Genomic DNA, 14,989 nt, shown 5'->3' on the forward strand with positions numbered 1-14,989 from the left:
TGTTACTGTTAAATTAATATCACCAGTGTTCCAGAGGAAACACTGACAGTACTATTCAAAAAAAAACACAAATATAAATTCCTTTTCATCCAACATTATTTTTTTATACATCAAGGCATCTGGTGTTACCTGATCATTGCAAATATGAGGCAGGTGGAAATAAATTATTTACTAAAGTTAGACTCATCCCTGGACTCAAATGTTGAACTTTATGAATTTTAACAGCAATAACTAACTGGAATGATGTCTACATTTAGAGGGAATAATTAGGTTTTGTAATATTTAGTTATCAATATCAATGCATCAGATCTGCAGCACCTTATGTTTTTTTTTAAAAAATGACTATTCAGAAGTCCCAGAAGGACTGAGAAGTAGCTCAAAGGACTAAACACAGGTTTCTGTGCAGGAGATCAAGGTTCAATCAATCCCCTGACACCACATGGTCCCGGAGTCCCCCTGGGAATGACCTCTGAAAACAACACAAAGCTAGGAGCAGCCGCAGAGCACCAACCAATGTGGTCCTGAAAAACAAACAAAAAAGTCGACAAAAAAATCCCTGGAATCTGTTACACTGATCTAGCCAGAACTTTGTTTCTAATATATTTTGTAAAAAAAAGTTAACAAAGCAGCATGTGGGAGTTGCTCCCCTAACAACAACAACAACAAACCCCAAGAATGAGATATGCCCCTGGGTAAAATAATTGAGATATCAGAATACAAAGGGTTTGCAGATGAAAAGAATAGAAGAGCAGAAAAAAACAGAATAGATAACAAATAGCTGCTGGCTGCAAAATGTGCACCAGGGCAAGCATAGAATAAGATGGTTTGGGGTCTTTTAGATCTGGGGGCAGAATAGGCAAAAACGGGATAGACAACATCCAGGATTTAGCTCTATACTTTAAGGTTGTCTTCTGAGAGCTATGTAAAATACTCCCGCCTCTGATCTCCCTGTGCCTACTAAAATGTTGACGTGCTCACTAACTGTCCTGAGTGTCTCTGTCAACAGTGGCTCACCAGTTAGGAGCCCGGGAGGGGGGGGGCAGTGGGGAGGGACAATACTGAATTAAATAAACGACGGAAAGATGACTATCAGTGGACCTTTAAGCCAGCACAGTCCGAGAGAGTCTCTGTGTGTGTATTCGTCTCCTTATATGTTTGTTTGTCTCATTCTCCGCTGGGTGTAGATTGAAGTTGCCAATCCAACTGGCATTAGACACAGAATACTACCCTCCATTTCTAGAAAAGGACACAAATCCTTGGTCCTGTTCTTCAACAGGAATGTTTTCTGGAATTAACCATTAGCATTATCCTCAGAAAAAAAAAAAAATCACTGCAGAGGAGGCTAAAACTTGGCCTGCACAAAAACTGATAAAAGATAAAATTATTCTGTTGACTAATTTTTAAAATAGCAACATGTTTGCTTTGATTTTGGTATTCTCTCTCAATGCCTATGTACTACATTTTTATATTACTAACAGTCACCTGCAGTTTTTAGAGAATTGTGACAACCTGTTGTATGGTATTAGTACCGTCGTTAAGCTGAGCGCCAAGGAAATAGCACTAAGTATTCCTGCATAGTAAGAGTCTTATTATGCACAATGGTCAGAAATTATCAATTCTATGTAAATCATAAGATGTGATTTTGATTCATATTTTATGATGCCAACACTCACAATTTAACCAATAATTATCTGGATAACTTTGGGTGTCACTTTAAGTCAGTGTTCTCATCTCATCTGTAAAAACTGATAAATTACCAACCTTAATGAAGTCAAATGAGAATGGAACCTGCAACCCTCTGGTTCCTTCAGGATGTCAAATCAGGAAAATACTTAAAACTTTAACTAATAGCACACTCTCCTGATTCCTCCCTCCACCCGCCCACCCACCCACCAGCTGGTAACAGAGAACCACATACTAAAATCCTGTGAAGTTCCACTGAAAACAACTCTATTTCTCCATAGCTAAGTTTCTCAAATCTACCTGTTCCTGAAAATATTTGGGTTATTCACCTTTATTGCAAACCACAACAGCTAATTAGAGAGAGAGAACAGAAGGGAATGCCTTGCCACAGTGGCAGGGTGGGGTGGGGGGGAGATGGGATTGGGGAGGGTGGGAGGGACGCTGGGTTTACGGGTGGTGGAGAATGGGCACTGGTGAAGGGATGGGTTCCCGAACTTTGTATGAGGGAAGTATAAGCACAAAAGTGTATAAATCTGTAACTGTACCCTCACGGTGATTCTCTAATTAAAAATAAATAAATTAAAAAAAATATTTGGGGTTATTTTCCCTGTTAACAGTTGAGAAGCCACAGAAATTCATGCTCCTCAGAACACATTTGATAGTGATACCAAAGGAGAACAAAATAAACTTGAATGATACCCCCCAAAAATAGATTTTAACTTAAATTTTGTACATTTTTTTTCTGATTAAAACCAACACATGAGGAAAGACAGGCTTGCCCAGCTAGAGAGTTCAAGTGCAGTGTGTAATAATGATAACTTTGTGTCAATGCCAATTTGATGCCTCTTTGATACTCTAGAAAGATGTAAGGTTCATATGCGTGTGTGTGGTTTAACTTCTTCTTATAGATCTTATTATGAATTCCTTAGTTGGATATTTTTTGGAGAATAACATCACATCATACAAGACAGCTAACCAATGTTCAATTTAAGTCTTAGAAGGCTAATCCATACTGCCCTGACCTTGAAATGGTAATGTCTGGTGAATGGGCAACTGGTGGTAAAAAGGATAGTAGTGAAAAATCAAATAATTGTCTTAGAAAAACTGCATCACAGTCACTGTCACTGTCATCCCATTGCTCACTGATTTGCTCAAGTGGGCACCAGTAACATCTCCATTGTGAGCCTTTTTACTGTTTTTGGCATATCAAATACGCCACGGGGAGCTTGCCAGGCTCTGCCATGGGGGCCAGATACTCTTGGTAGCTTGCTGGGCTCTCCGAGAGGAGCAGAGGAATCAAATCCTGATTGGCCAAGCACAAGGCAAACGCCTTACCCACTGTGCTATCGCTCCAGAAAGACCGCAGAGAGTACATAAATTATTGTGGGAGTGTGGGGGCAAGGGTGGGGAGAATTGTAGTGAATCTAGGAAATGCTTTACAAAACTGCAAATACCATGAGCCCGGGTGGAAGTTACACTGCATCTATGTATAACTATGCAGTGCATCCGTTTTAAGAATTGTTGTCATTATTTTTCACTTCAAACAGAGTCTTAGGAAGTAAAAAAAAATTCAAAACTAAGGAAAAACAAAGTACACTGGGAAGAAATGAAACCAGGAATTTGAACATGACAAGCGGACAGGAACTAGCACATGAGGCTGTGTGGACAGAAGGAAGCAGAGTACAATCTGGGGCTGATATAACATTTGTCATTTGCAGCTGGAGCCACAAATCGAAAAAGTCTTCATTGAAGCACAGCTCGGAGCAAATTTGGTTCTATTTTCTGGCCTATAACACAGAGCTGACTATCACCAGTAACAGAAGGTCAGGGACAGAATAAAAAGGAAAACACAGTTATCAAGGACCTGGTTTACAACAAGGCCCACATTGGCTGCTCATGCCACACCATCCCCATAATAATGGGATGGAAAGAGATTGATAATTTAAACTTAACAGATAATATAAGTCTATGCCCTAAACTGGTATCATCTGAGGTATTAAGTAAATAAATTAAGTGAAAATGTTCATTCACTTAAGTACATGATTTATTCACTTCAATACATGTTATATTTAAGTGAATAAAACTAGTTTCTCAAGATTCATTTTAAGTGACCAATATGTTCTTCAAGATGGGTTGTGGGGACTTTCAGTGTCTCAAGCCCTCCGGGTGAGTTGTGGAAAATACGTCACGCAGCCCCCTGGAAATAGCCTCTCTGGGATGAGGCTGTTGACTCCCCGATAGGGGGGAATAAGTGCCTTCAGGCACACTTGCAAATGCAAAGCATGTTTTATCAAAATCTGATGTCGATGATGGATCTAAAGTCCTTAGAAGCCATCAAGTTAGAAAACAATGAAGAGCGTTACCAAAGTTTAGAAGACAAGTTCTAGAAAAGAAAAGCAATGTGGAAAAAATAAAGTGGACGATGGCTATTTGAAACTGCCATTCTAAAACATTATCAGACACAAGCAAATAAAATTAGATTGCATTAAAGACATGTTAATTCATTGCATTAAAGACATGTTAATTCAATTCATTAAAGACATGTTAATTCATTTCAATATGGAGTTCAAATTGAGTAGAAACTACCTGCAATGATCCTATTGAGTCCCTATACCATCCCAGGCCACTTTTTTTTTTCCCAAAAAGCTCAATGAGAATAAATCAACATTTTATTTATTTATTTATTTATTTATTTATTTATTTATTTATTTTGCTTTTGGGGACTGGAGCAATAGCACAGCGGGTAGGGCACTTGCCTTGCATGTGGCCCACCTGGGTTCGATTCCTTCGTCCCTATCAGAGAGCCTGGCAAGCTACCCAGAGTATCCCACCCATATGGCAGAGCCTAGCAAGCTCCCCGTGGCATATTCGATATGCCAAAAACAGTAACAAGTCTCACAATAGAGACGTTACTGGTGCCGACTCAAGCAAATCAATTTTGCTTTTTGGGTCACACCCAGCGATGCACAGGGGTACTCAGGAATTACTCCCAGTGGTGCTGAGAGACCATATGGGATGCTGGGAATAGAACCCTGGTCGGCCGCGTGCAAGGCAAATGCCCTACCCGCTGTGCTATCACTCCAGCCCCCAAGGCCACTTTCAACCTTTCCCATTCATGACTTCTTTTACCCCAGAAAAGCAAAATGGTGTGCGCTGCCAAAAACACCTTGTATTCATCACACATTTGATTCTGAATTAACTGCTGATCCTTACACTGTTCAGGAACCTTTCACTTTTGCCAATTTCCCATTCAACCCATTTCAACTACAAGACCTAGATGAGGTTGCAAACTAGAGTTTAAGAAGTGGGGGTCTTCCCATGCTTAGAGAGGAGAACAGGGAAGGAAAGAGATCAATGGGAGAAGACAATGAGAAGCTATGGGTGAACAGGCATCAGGGTTTCAGTTATACCCGTGATATGGGTGAGTGGTATAGCCGTATATCCAAAACACCGACTTAACACTGAAAACTTGAGATCTAAGCTGAAGCCACTGGAACTTGCAATGAGCCTGTCTACTTGACAAGGGATGGGTTGAAGAGTGGGGTGGGAGGGAATAAGGGAACACTGGTGGAGGGAAGTTGACACTGGTGGAGGAATTGGTGTTAAAATAAATTTATGCCTAAAACTCAACTCTCAATAACTTTGTAAATCACTGTCATCCCATTGCTCATCGATTTGTTCAAGCGGGCACCAGTAACGTCTCTCATTGAGAGACATTGTTACTGTCTTTGGCATATCCAATACACACGGGTAGCTTGCCAGGCTCTGCTGCGTGGGCTCGATACTCTCAGTAGCTTGCCGGGCTCTCCGAGAGGGGCGGAGGAATCAAACTCCAGTCCGCCGCGTGAAAGGCGAACACCCAACCACTGTGCTATCGCTCAGTTCTTTAATAAAAAATGAACAAATGAAAAATAAAGAAGGAGGGTCTAGACTTCATTCCCCTTCACTCCTCTCAGGCTAGCAAAGCCCAGTTCCTGGAGGTGCACTGACCAGCCTCCACCTCCAACCTGTTCCCTCCTCTTCTAGCAGGATAGCTGCAGGACCTGACACTGTGATGGATGGTGTGCTCTGAGCCCTAGAAAGTACCGCTAACTCAGCCAGAGTCTATCGTCTGCCCCTCAAGGCATTTATTACCAGGAGGCCTTTTCATTGCTTGAAGCTGATCAGAGCCCACATGCCAGGCAGCAGCAGCTCACAGTCATTCCACTTTCCTTGGACAGATCTGGTTCCTGGGCTGTCCCGGCCCATCTCCTGGTTTTCAATACGGTCTTCAGGTTTTTCCATGAGCAACTCCTCACTGAAAATCAACTACATGAGTACTCCTGAGATTGTATTAAGATCTTATTTTGATGTATACTGGTGAAGAGATGGGGGTTGCAACATTGCAAGACTGAAAACAAATTATGAACAACTTTAGAACTGTGTATCTCACTGTGATTCAATAAAAAATAAAATAAAATAAAATATGAAAGATCTTATTTTGAGTTCTCCCTCTCTAAAACCTTGCTTCTGGTATAGGATGACAGCAAAAGAAAATATATACAATGTCACTGTCACTATCACTGTCATCCCGTTGCTCATCGATTTGCTGGAGCAGGCACCAGTAACACCTCCATTTTGAGACTTGTTGTGACTGTTTTTGGCATATCGAATATGTCATGGATAGCTTGCCAGGCTCTGCTGTGCAGGTGAGATACTCTCGGTAGCTTGCTGGGCTCTCCGAGAGGGGCGGAGAAATCAACCCCTGGTTGGCAGCATGCAAGACAAATGGCCTACCGCTGTGCTATTGGATATAATAAATAATATATATGCTATATTTATATGGCAGAGCCTGGAAAGCTACCCATGATGTGTTTGATATGCCAAAAACAGTAACAGTAACAACAATAATGTGCTCTTTGTGTTCCTGGAACGAGCAGATGCCATTGGGCTGCACTGGCACGCGACAGGGATGAATGAAGACATTACTGGTGCTCACTTGAGCAATCGATGAACAAGGGGATGATAGTGATAGTGATAGTGATATTATATTTATAATACAAATATGAATATATATTTATATGTATGTAGTAAGTACATATTATATCTAGGTAGTAATATTATATTACTACAATATAATATGTAGTAAGAGGAAAAGATCCAGGAAAACAATTTTCTGTGACCAAATAAGAAGTGATAAAAAAGGACATATTCAGTTCTATCAGACTTCAGGAGAAGGTCTTCAGAGTTGAGATATCCATATCAGATCATGAAACAAGGAAACTGTACAGTTCTCAAAGAAAGTGACCCATAGTCATCAGTTTTAGAAATAGTAAATCGGTAACTTGGAATAGAGTTATCAAAAATCAACCAGCATCAACTAGAATCTCATAAAAAAAAAAAGCAAATTCCTCCAAATCTACTAAATAGGGAATTCTTGGGAACCCAGGTAACCTGTATGTCCAAAATTCCTGTGGATGATATGGTGTAATGTTAAGTTTGAGAAACCCTGGCTTAAAACCATTACTTGGACTTTCCATTGTAAGCTGGAGGGAGCTAAATGAACAGAGCTATTATCATAAGGTGCAATTTAAACAGGAACAAAAAGAGCCCTTTCAACTCCCCCAGCTGGCCTCAGAAAAGCCTGGTTCTTAAAATTAAAGCAACTAGTTTGAATTAAGACACTGTCACTAAAAAGTCACTCTGCCCATTAATATGCCAACACATCATTTATCTTACTCCTCAGCTGTCACTTGCTGGAGTTATGAAGAAGAGCATTATGTGGCATCCCAGGTAGCAGGTTAGTTTTAAAGTGGAGTAAGGGAAGCAGAGTTGAGAATTCTCATCCAAAAAAAGAGGTGAAAGACAGGCCCAGAGGGGACCCAGCAGAGAGGAGATTCTGGCACGGTAATGATGCTTTCAGCTCATAGAGAAAGGGGTGCTCAGAGAAACACTTTGTCATCATTACCATCTTGATTGGCATTTAACTAGCAATTAGTTGCGGGGAGGTAGTGCAAGGCTGGTCGCCCTTGGTTTCTTAGAAAAGAGCAAGGTCTAAACTGGAAGGGGTCTAATCTGCTTGGTATTCTGTACGCATTCTGTGTATCTATGTAAGTCACAATCAAACAAAACGTGGAATCCCACAAATCTGGGGTTCTCTTTAGCATCCCTCATTACTGGGATGGCAATTTCCCAAGATGACAGCTACAAATTCAGGTCCTAATATGTCAGTGCCAGTACAGAACCTCCAGGCTTAATATGCCTTGAAATATTCTTCCACATTTCCTTTGCAAAATATACAAATAAGATAGTTTACTAATACATACATCCCGGTTTAATATTCATTTTTCAAAAGTCAATGGCTGGAAGACTGCCACAAGTGTGTGGGGGACGAAGAGCAGTTAGGATAGAGCAGGGACCAGTATGACAATAATAGTTAGGAATGATCACTCTGGGCAAGAACTGAGTGTTGAAAGTAGATAAAGGAATATTCATGATAACCTTTCAGTATCTGTATTTCAAACCATGATGTCCAAAAGGAAAGGGACAGAGACAGAGACAGACACAGAGACACAGGGAAACAGAGGGAGACAGAGACCCAGAGAGACAGAGAGAGAAAGACAAAGATGAAAAGTGTCTGCCATGAGGCAGGCAGGGGTGGAGGGTGAAAGGAAACTGGGGACATTGGTGATGGGACATGTACACTGGTGAAGGTACAGTTGTTGGAACATCATATGACTCAAACCCAACCATCAACAACTTTGTAACTGTGTATATCACTGTGACTCAATTAAAAAAATAAGTTTGGTAAAGTCCTTAAGAACCATAATAATATTCAAAAGTACATAATTTTTTAGTCAACTGATATTAAAGAGAATTAAAATTCTCTTACTCAGACCACCTCCACACTGTAAGCATACTAATATTTTTATTGTATATTATATCTCTTGGAGGCTTTCTATGTACTTTCTCAGAAATGGAATTGAGGGTTAAAGTCAGCCAAACATTGGTTCTAAAATTTATGACAAACATTATATGAAGAGGGTGGCAAACAGGATTGGTGTTAAGAGTTACCAATTGAAAACATAGAAGTCACTGATTCCTTGAAGGAGCAAATGTTCATCAGGGGAGTGAGCACTGTTCCACCAGTTGACAGGTGAAATCTGAGCCTCGACCCAACCACAACAAGACAATTCAAAACTCAGGTTGACGCTCTGTCCTTTAACTAGTTCCAAAGTCCTGCAGGGGGTCTGCTGCCTGATGGTGCACCATATGTGTCAACCCCAGACCCAGCAGGCAGGACAGGGGGGAGCCTCCACACTTCCCATTCTCCAGCTTCCCGTTGTTTTCAGAGCAACCCTAATGTTAGCTAAACATAACCTTTCTGGATGAATCACTCCGGCAAGAAAATCCGCCCTGGAGTCTGGCACCCTATGCTTGCACTATATTTATCGACATGCTCTGTACAATTCAGAGACCTTACTGATGGCGGGGTGGGGGCTGGGCTTCCAGACTTTGTAAAATTCACCCATTTCACAAAAGAAATTGTAAAATGAAATGAGTTACCACTTATATTTTGATGAATAAAAAACCCCAACAGTTATGAAATAAACAGCATGAGGCACTCTCTCCAAAGTATTTGGGGGCAAGGGTAACATTTTGATCTAATCACTACATGACTGATTACTGGCAATTTTCCAAGACCTTTCCTATTATTCATTCCTAATGATAAATTTACTACTATCTTGATCACTGGGGTGCCTTTACTTACTTGTACCTCCAGAGGTTCAAGTCTGAAAAGCCTCCTAGGTATTCCATTCAGAATTCTTTTTGTAAGATATGACATCATATGAGGAAGGAGGAGAACACAGCTAGTAATAAATTATATCCTGAGCTTAATGTCAGTAACTCTTACTGAGCCAGAGTTCATAAGATGCATATGCAAATGAAAAAGACAGACCTCTTCAAGATATATATATGTGTATATATATATATATATAATATATATATAAAACATCCTCAGTGGTCTTTCCTCTTGAGTTTTCTGTAAAGTAGAACATTTAGTTCTACATAATTCCAAAAAAAATCTATATATAGCTTAGAAAGGGGATCATAAATCTCAAGGGTCTCAGATTCACTTCCTGTTGCCTTTCTTCATTATACATTTAAAGATAATCAATAAAAACTGATTTCTCTTTGTAAGCATTTTACTATTCTGCCAGAAATAGCAGCCACCTGTGCTCTAACCTGGTGTAATGGGGGGGGGGGGGGTGAGGGACAAGGAAGGGGACGGCACAAGGGAAAAGAAGAATTGAAAGTAAAATTTACCACAAGGGGAGAACCAGAAAGCTGCCTAAGCATTTTTCCAAGTAAAACACAAACAGCAAACCCAGTTTATTCTTTTTTTTTTTCTTTTTGGGTCACAGCCAGCAATGCTAAGGGACTGCTGGCTCTGCACTCAGGAATTACCCCTGGTGGCGCTCAGGGGACCATATGGCCATATGGGATGACCAGGATCAAATCCAGGTTGGCTGCATGCAAGGCAAACACCCTATCCTGTTTTATTGCTCTGCCCCCACCAAGTTTCTTCTTAAAGACAAAAAAGTGAATACTCCTGGCATTAATCCTTGTCTTAAAATCTGTGGTATCAATGAGTTTTCAAACTCAATTTACATTCTACTTCCAGTACCACTCTTTTTTGTTTCCTAGTCACTTTACTACATTTTCTAAATCAATATATCCGTCACAAGAAGATTTTGCTCAAGTTGAAACCAGGGCAGTAAAGAAAAGAGTGAAGTTCTCCAAATTGTTTTCTAGGGCAAAGCAAGAAGCAAAAACACAGGACAAAGTCCTAAGAATAGACTTACATCAGTAAGGAAATAAAAAGCAACAAATAACTCTCCTTTTCATTCCAAAATAGAAAACTTTCTGTCACTTGCAGTGTGGGAGGGACAGAGATGGAGGCCACACCCAGAGTGCCCTGGGGCTGCTCCTGGCTCTGTCCTCACTCCTGGTGATGCTTGTGGGACCACAGGCAGTGCCCAAGACCAATCTTGGTTCATACCACACAAGGCAGCATCTTAACCCAAACAATATCTCTATGCCCCCTCCACGTGCATTTTTAGACAAGAATTTTTTTGCTTAAAATGTTACATGAAATTTTAATTTTACTTTATTTTACTTTTACTTAGGTTTTGGTAGATCCACACTTAGCAGCGGTCAGGGCTTACCCCTAGTTCTGTGCTTAGGGATCACTCCCAGAGGTGCCCAAGGAACCACCCATGTGCAGAGCTGGTGATGAAAGTGGGGACGGATGGCAAGGCAAGCATTGGAGCCCCTGTATTACATTTCTGGTCCCAGATTTTTTATTTTATCAAAAATATTTTGAACTAATTTGTTGCAGGGGTTCTCCAATATGAAGAGTCTGTCTCTGAACTACCCACCCATGTTAATATTTCTTCCAGGTTTTTCACAGGAAAGAATGTAAGAAAACACCAAATGCAAAAGTAACAGAATTTAACTTTGTAATGAAGTTGAAAATACATTCTGTATGTTTTCCCAGCTCCCTATTTTGCTTCACTCTGTAGTATCTACAGCCAATGTCGTATTTCACCAGGGCGGATTATAAATCAGCCAAGTTCAGCCCATCAGGTTGAATAACAGAGGTGAAAAGCTCAGCAAAAATATATATAAAGTATAATTAAAACCATACGACCAGAGATATGGAAGCAATACTTGCTGGAAAAAACCCAAGTGAAAACCAAACCTTTTCTGGTGTTAGTGAAACTATCCAGTCCATTTGAGACAAGAATACAGCTTTTGCAAAAATTCTGGTATTTCTTCCTTACTATAAGTTCATACCGGAAAGTGAAGTCCTAACAAGGTAATTAAACCTATAGTTAATATTTGCACCATGCTGAAACTCATAGCTGTTAATAAAAAATGATTTCTCATTCAAAACAGCAATGACTTATTTACAAATATAGTTTAAGATTGGACGAGGGTCAATTTCACACCCACCAAAAAAGTACTGAAGGCTTATGACAACAATGTGAAATAAAAAATTTTTTCCACTTTTCCTCTGAAAACTATAATGATTCCTATAAGACACCGATACTTAATTGCTTATTGTTGAACATAAAAAGCAGGAAGCTATAAAATCCAAACTATCTCTCCTACTGCATTATAAACAACCTGGATGTTAGTATTTCACATAGGTGGTACTTAGCAGGCTAATAATGCATGGGTCCAAGGATGTGCAGGAATTAAGAGCTCTTGAGGCTGTAAAGCAACTCCAATAAAAATCTGTAATTTGAGCAATCTATCATCAAAGCCAGCCTGGGTCTACTTCTCCCAAGCATTCTAAGTACTGGCCGCAATCATCTCAGTAGAGGCCTGGAACACAATCTTCAAAACTGCTTTAAGACTCTGGAAAACAGCTCAAGCGAGTCACTTACCCCCCACAAACTGAATTCCTCCGGCCACTCTTCCCACCGTCCTGGAGATGAGCTCAGACACGCAGCAGCCCATGAGGGCGGTGAGCGCCACCAGGAGGAGCAGGCCGCAGCCCAAGCCTGTCACCACGGTGCAGATTCTCCATTCTGTGCTGGGGATGCCCTGGAAGGAGGCGTAGCGCCCACACTCCTCCACCATCACCATTATCTGCCGGCTCTCATCGTGCACGGGGTAGGAGCACCTCCGGAAGGTGCCAAAGGACACGGGCTTGCCCAGCTGGGAGCCCCAGAGCCAGTAGGGCATAAAGAAGCCCACGCAGGAGGTGGCGGCACAAAGAAAGGACAGCAGGGCCCAGATCACTCCAGTGCAGGTCAGGCTGGATGCCATCGTTCACAGGACGTATCGATGAGGACCCCGGAGCTGTTGGGGGCCACAGCAGTGAAGAAGGTATGTGGCCACCAGCACCCGCTCAGTTCTGAAGTTCTGAAGTACAGGACGGGGTGTCTACTGACAGGACGGATGGACAGTTCTCACTGGGCATTCTCGTCCCATCCTCTGTAGTATGGATGATGGTCCCTGGTAAAGCAAGGAAACAGGAAAAGTTATGTGTCTCTTAGAGAACTAAGAGCTCCCATTTAGACTGTCTACAACTTTCTTTTTTTTTAATTTTTAAAATGTTGTTGAATCACCGTAAGATAGTTACAAGCTTTCATGTTTGGGTTACAATCTCACAATGATCAAACACCCATCCCTCCACCAGTGCACATTACCCACCACCAATATCCCGGGTATACCCCCCCTCTCCCACCCTCCCCCTGCCGCTAAGGCAGACAATATTCCCCATACTCTCCCTCTACTTTTGGGCATTATGGCTTGCAACACAGACACTGAGAGGTCATCATGTTTGGTCCATTATCTACTTTCGGCATGCATCTCCCATCCCAACTGGTTCCTCTAGCCATCATTTTCTTAGTGATCCCTTCTCTATTCCATCTACCTTCTCCCCTCCGCTTATGAAGCAATCTTCCAGCTATGTCTACAACTTTCAATGAATAAAAATTCATACTAGTCTCAACACTTGGGGGGGGGGGGTAGGACTAATTATCTCCATGAACATCTCAACGCAAACACAAAGCGTTTTCATGGCTATCTCCTCTGGATGTTTCTGAAGTTAACTGACAGCTATTTATTTAAAGAAACGCAGGACTTCTATTTGCCTCGCCAGTGAGTTCATTGCCTATCTTCACATAAAAAGTAATGTAGCATTTTTACTGGCTGCAAACATGGTTGCAAATATTATAATAAAATGAGCCATTCCGTGTCTTGTTTATTTGGCTTGCAAGTTCATGCTCAGTGTTCCTACCAACTTGTCTGTGTCCTTTTAGGTGCATTAACTCGGAATGAGCTGGGACAAAATAATTAGGGCAATTGGTACAACTGCAGAACATCACCAATCAACAAGCAGCCTAGACACTAGATCTGAGAAACCATCGGCCACTGGGTTGCATCTGTGAATCCCTTTAGCCCTCTGAGCACTGATGAACAAAAAGAGCCCAGGCATGGACTATTTTCATATCAGCAATTTTTATTCACTGCGTCCAAAAGAGCCACTGTAACCGTCCCTCCTGCTGAATGGCTGTCAGCGGCTAACTTGAAAAGTCATCTATACTCAGAATCATTTCTACAGTACTCCAGGGAGCCCCAGTCATTCCAAAGCGGTGACTTCCCCCCGCCCCCGCCTTGGCAAAAGAATTTCGGGACCGTTTTTCCACACTTTCCCTCAAGCCCTGAATTCCGAGAGCGCCGCGTCTCTGCACGACTCAATTCCCCCCTCCTCGACTGTGCACTCCAGTTCTCAGGCTTCTCTGCAGACGGCCTTTTCCCACACTTCATCGCCACCCAAGCCCGACTCGCACCCGCGTCCCCGCCAGCCGGCGTCCCGTCTCCAGCCCGATGTGTCTTTCGGAGGAGCCGGCTACTTTGTGTCCGCTTACACATCTGCGGGCTGCGGTCGGCGCCAGCTGAAGTTGTGCGTCGGGACCGGGCGTCTGGGGACGGGCCGGCGAGAGCGGCGGAGAGTTGGGGACCCTCGTCTCGGGCAGAGGGACGGCGACCCGCCAGACCAGACCCGCGGCGCCCGCCGGCAGACCCGGCACGACCCCTCGGCCACGGCGAGGGACAACCCCGCCGGCGGCCAGCCCAGCCCCCGCGCGCGGCCCCCGCCCCGACACCCGGGTCCGAGCCCCCCGCTCCACTTACGCGGCGGGCGGGCGCGGTGCGCTCCCCTCCGGGTCCGGCGCGCGCGCTCCACTCGCTGTCTCGGTCCCGGCTTCCTCCTTGGCCGCGGCGCCGAAGGACTCCCGGGAGGAAGCGGCGTCGGGGCGTGGGCGGGGGAGCCCCCAGAAAAAAAAAAAAAAAAGCTGGGCCGCGCCGCCACCGGGGGCGCCCGCAGCTCCCCGCGGTCTCCGAGCGCGGCGGGTGCGCGGGGCGCGGGGCGGGCTGGGGCGGGCGCGGCACGCAGCGCCCCTCCCTCCCGCGCCGCCCTCCCCGCCGCGCCCCTCCCCGCGCCCGCCGCCGCCTGCAGGGGGCGCGCCCCGGGACCCCGAGCCCGCCCGCGCGTCCTCGCCCGCGCGTCCCTCGCCCGCGCGTCCCCCGGCCGGGGAGGAGGCGGCGGGGAGAAGGAGTCGCGGGAAAGTTTGGGGGCTGCCGGCGTCCCTGGGGGGGCCGGGGGCGGGACCTCTTCTCGCGCTGCTCTAGGGGTGCTGAGCCCCGGGTCTCAGCCTCTAGGGGACGGGGTGGCAGAGGGTCTTTTAAAGACCCCCGAGGAGGCTCTGGAATGCGGCGGGCTGAGCGAAGCCAGGTGGACAGAGGA

At 43.9% G+C, this 14,989-nt stretch overlaps 1 protein-coding gene across 1 annotated transcript in view; it reads right to left on the bottom strand.

The window, feature by feature from the left end:
- Nucleotides 1–14,615, bottom strand: part of LHFPL6 (LHFPL tetraspan subfamily member 6) — a 258,485-nt gene extending 243,870 nt beyond the window's left edge. Inside the window, exons 1-2 of the mRNA XM_055118716.1 lie at nucleotides 14,377–14,615; nucleotides 12,120–12,693 (exon numbers count right to left, since the gene is read on the bottom strand). Coding sequence (XP_054974691.1) covers nucleotides 12,120–12,504 — 385 coding nt within the window. The 5' untranslated portion in view covers nucleotides 12,505–12,693; nucleotides 14,377–14,615. The remainder of the gene's footprint in view (nucleotides 1–12,119; nucleotides 12,694–14,376) is intronic.
- Nucleotides 14,616–14,989: the final 374 nt, after the last annotated feature.

Source organism: Sorex araneus, chromosome 1 (genome assembly GCF_027595985.1).
Source record: "Sorex araneus isolate mSorAra2 chromosome 1, mSorAra2.pri, whole genome shotgun sequence".
Classification (NCBI taxonomy): Eukaryota; Metazoa; Chordata; class Mammalia; order Eulipotyphla; family Soricidae; genus Sorex; species Sorex araneus.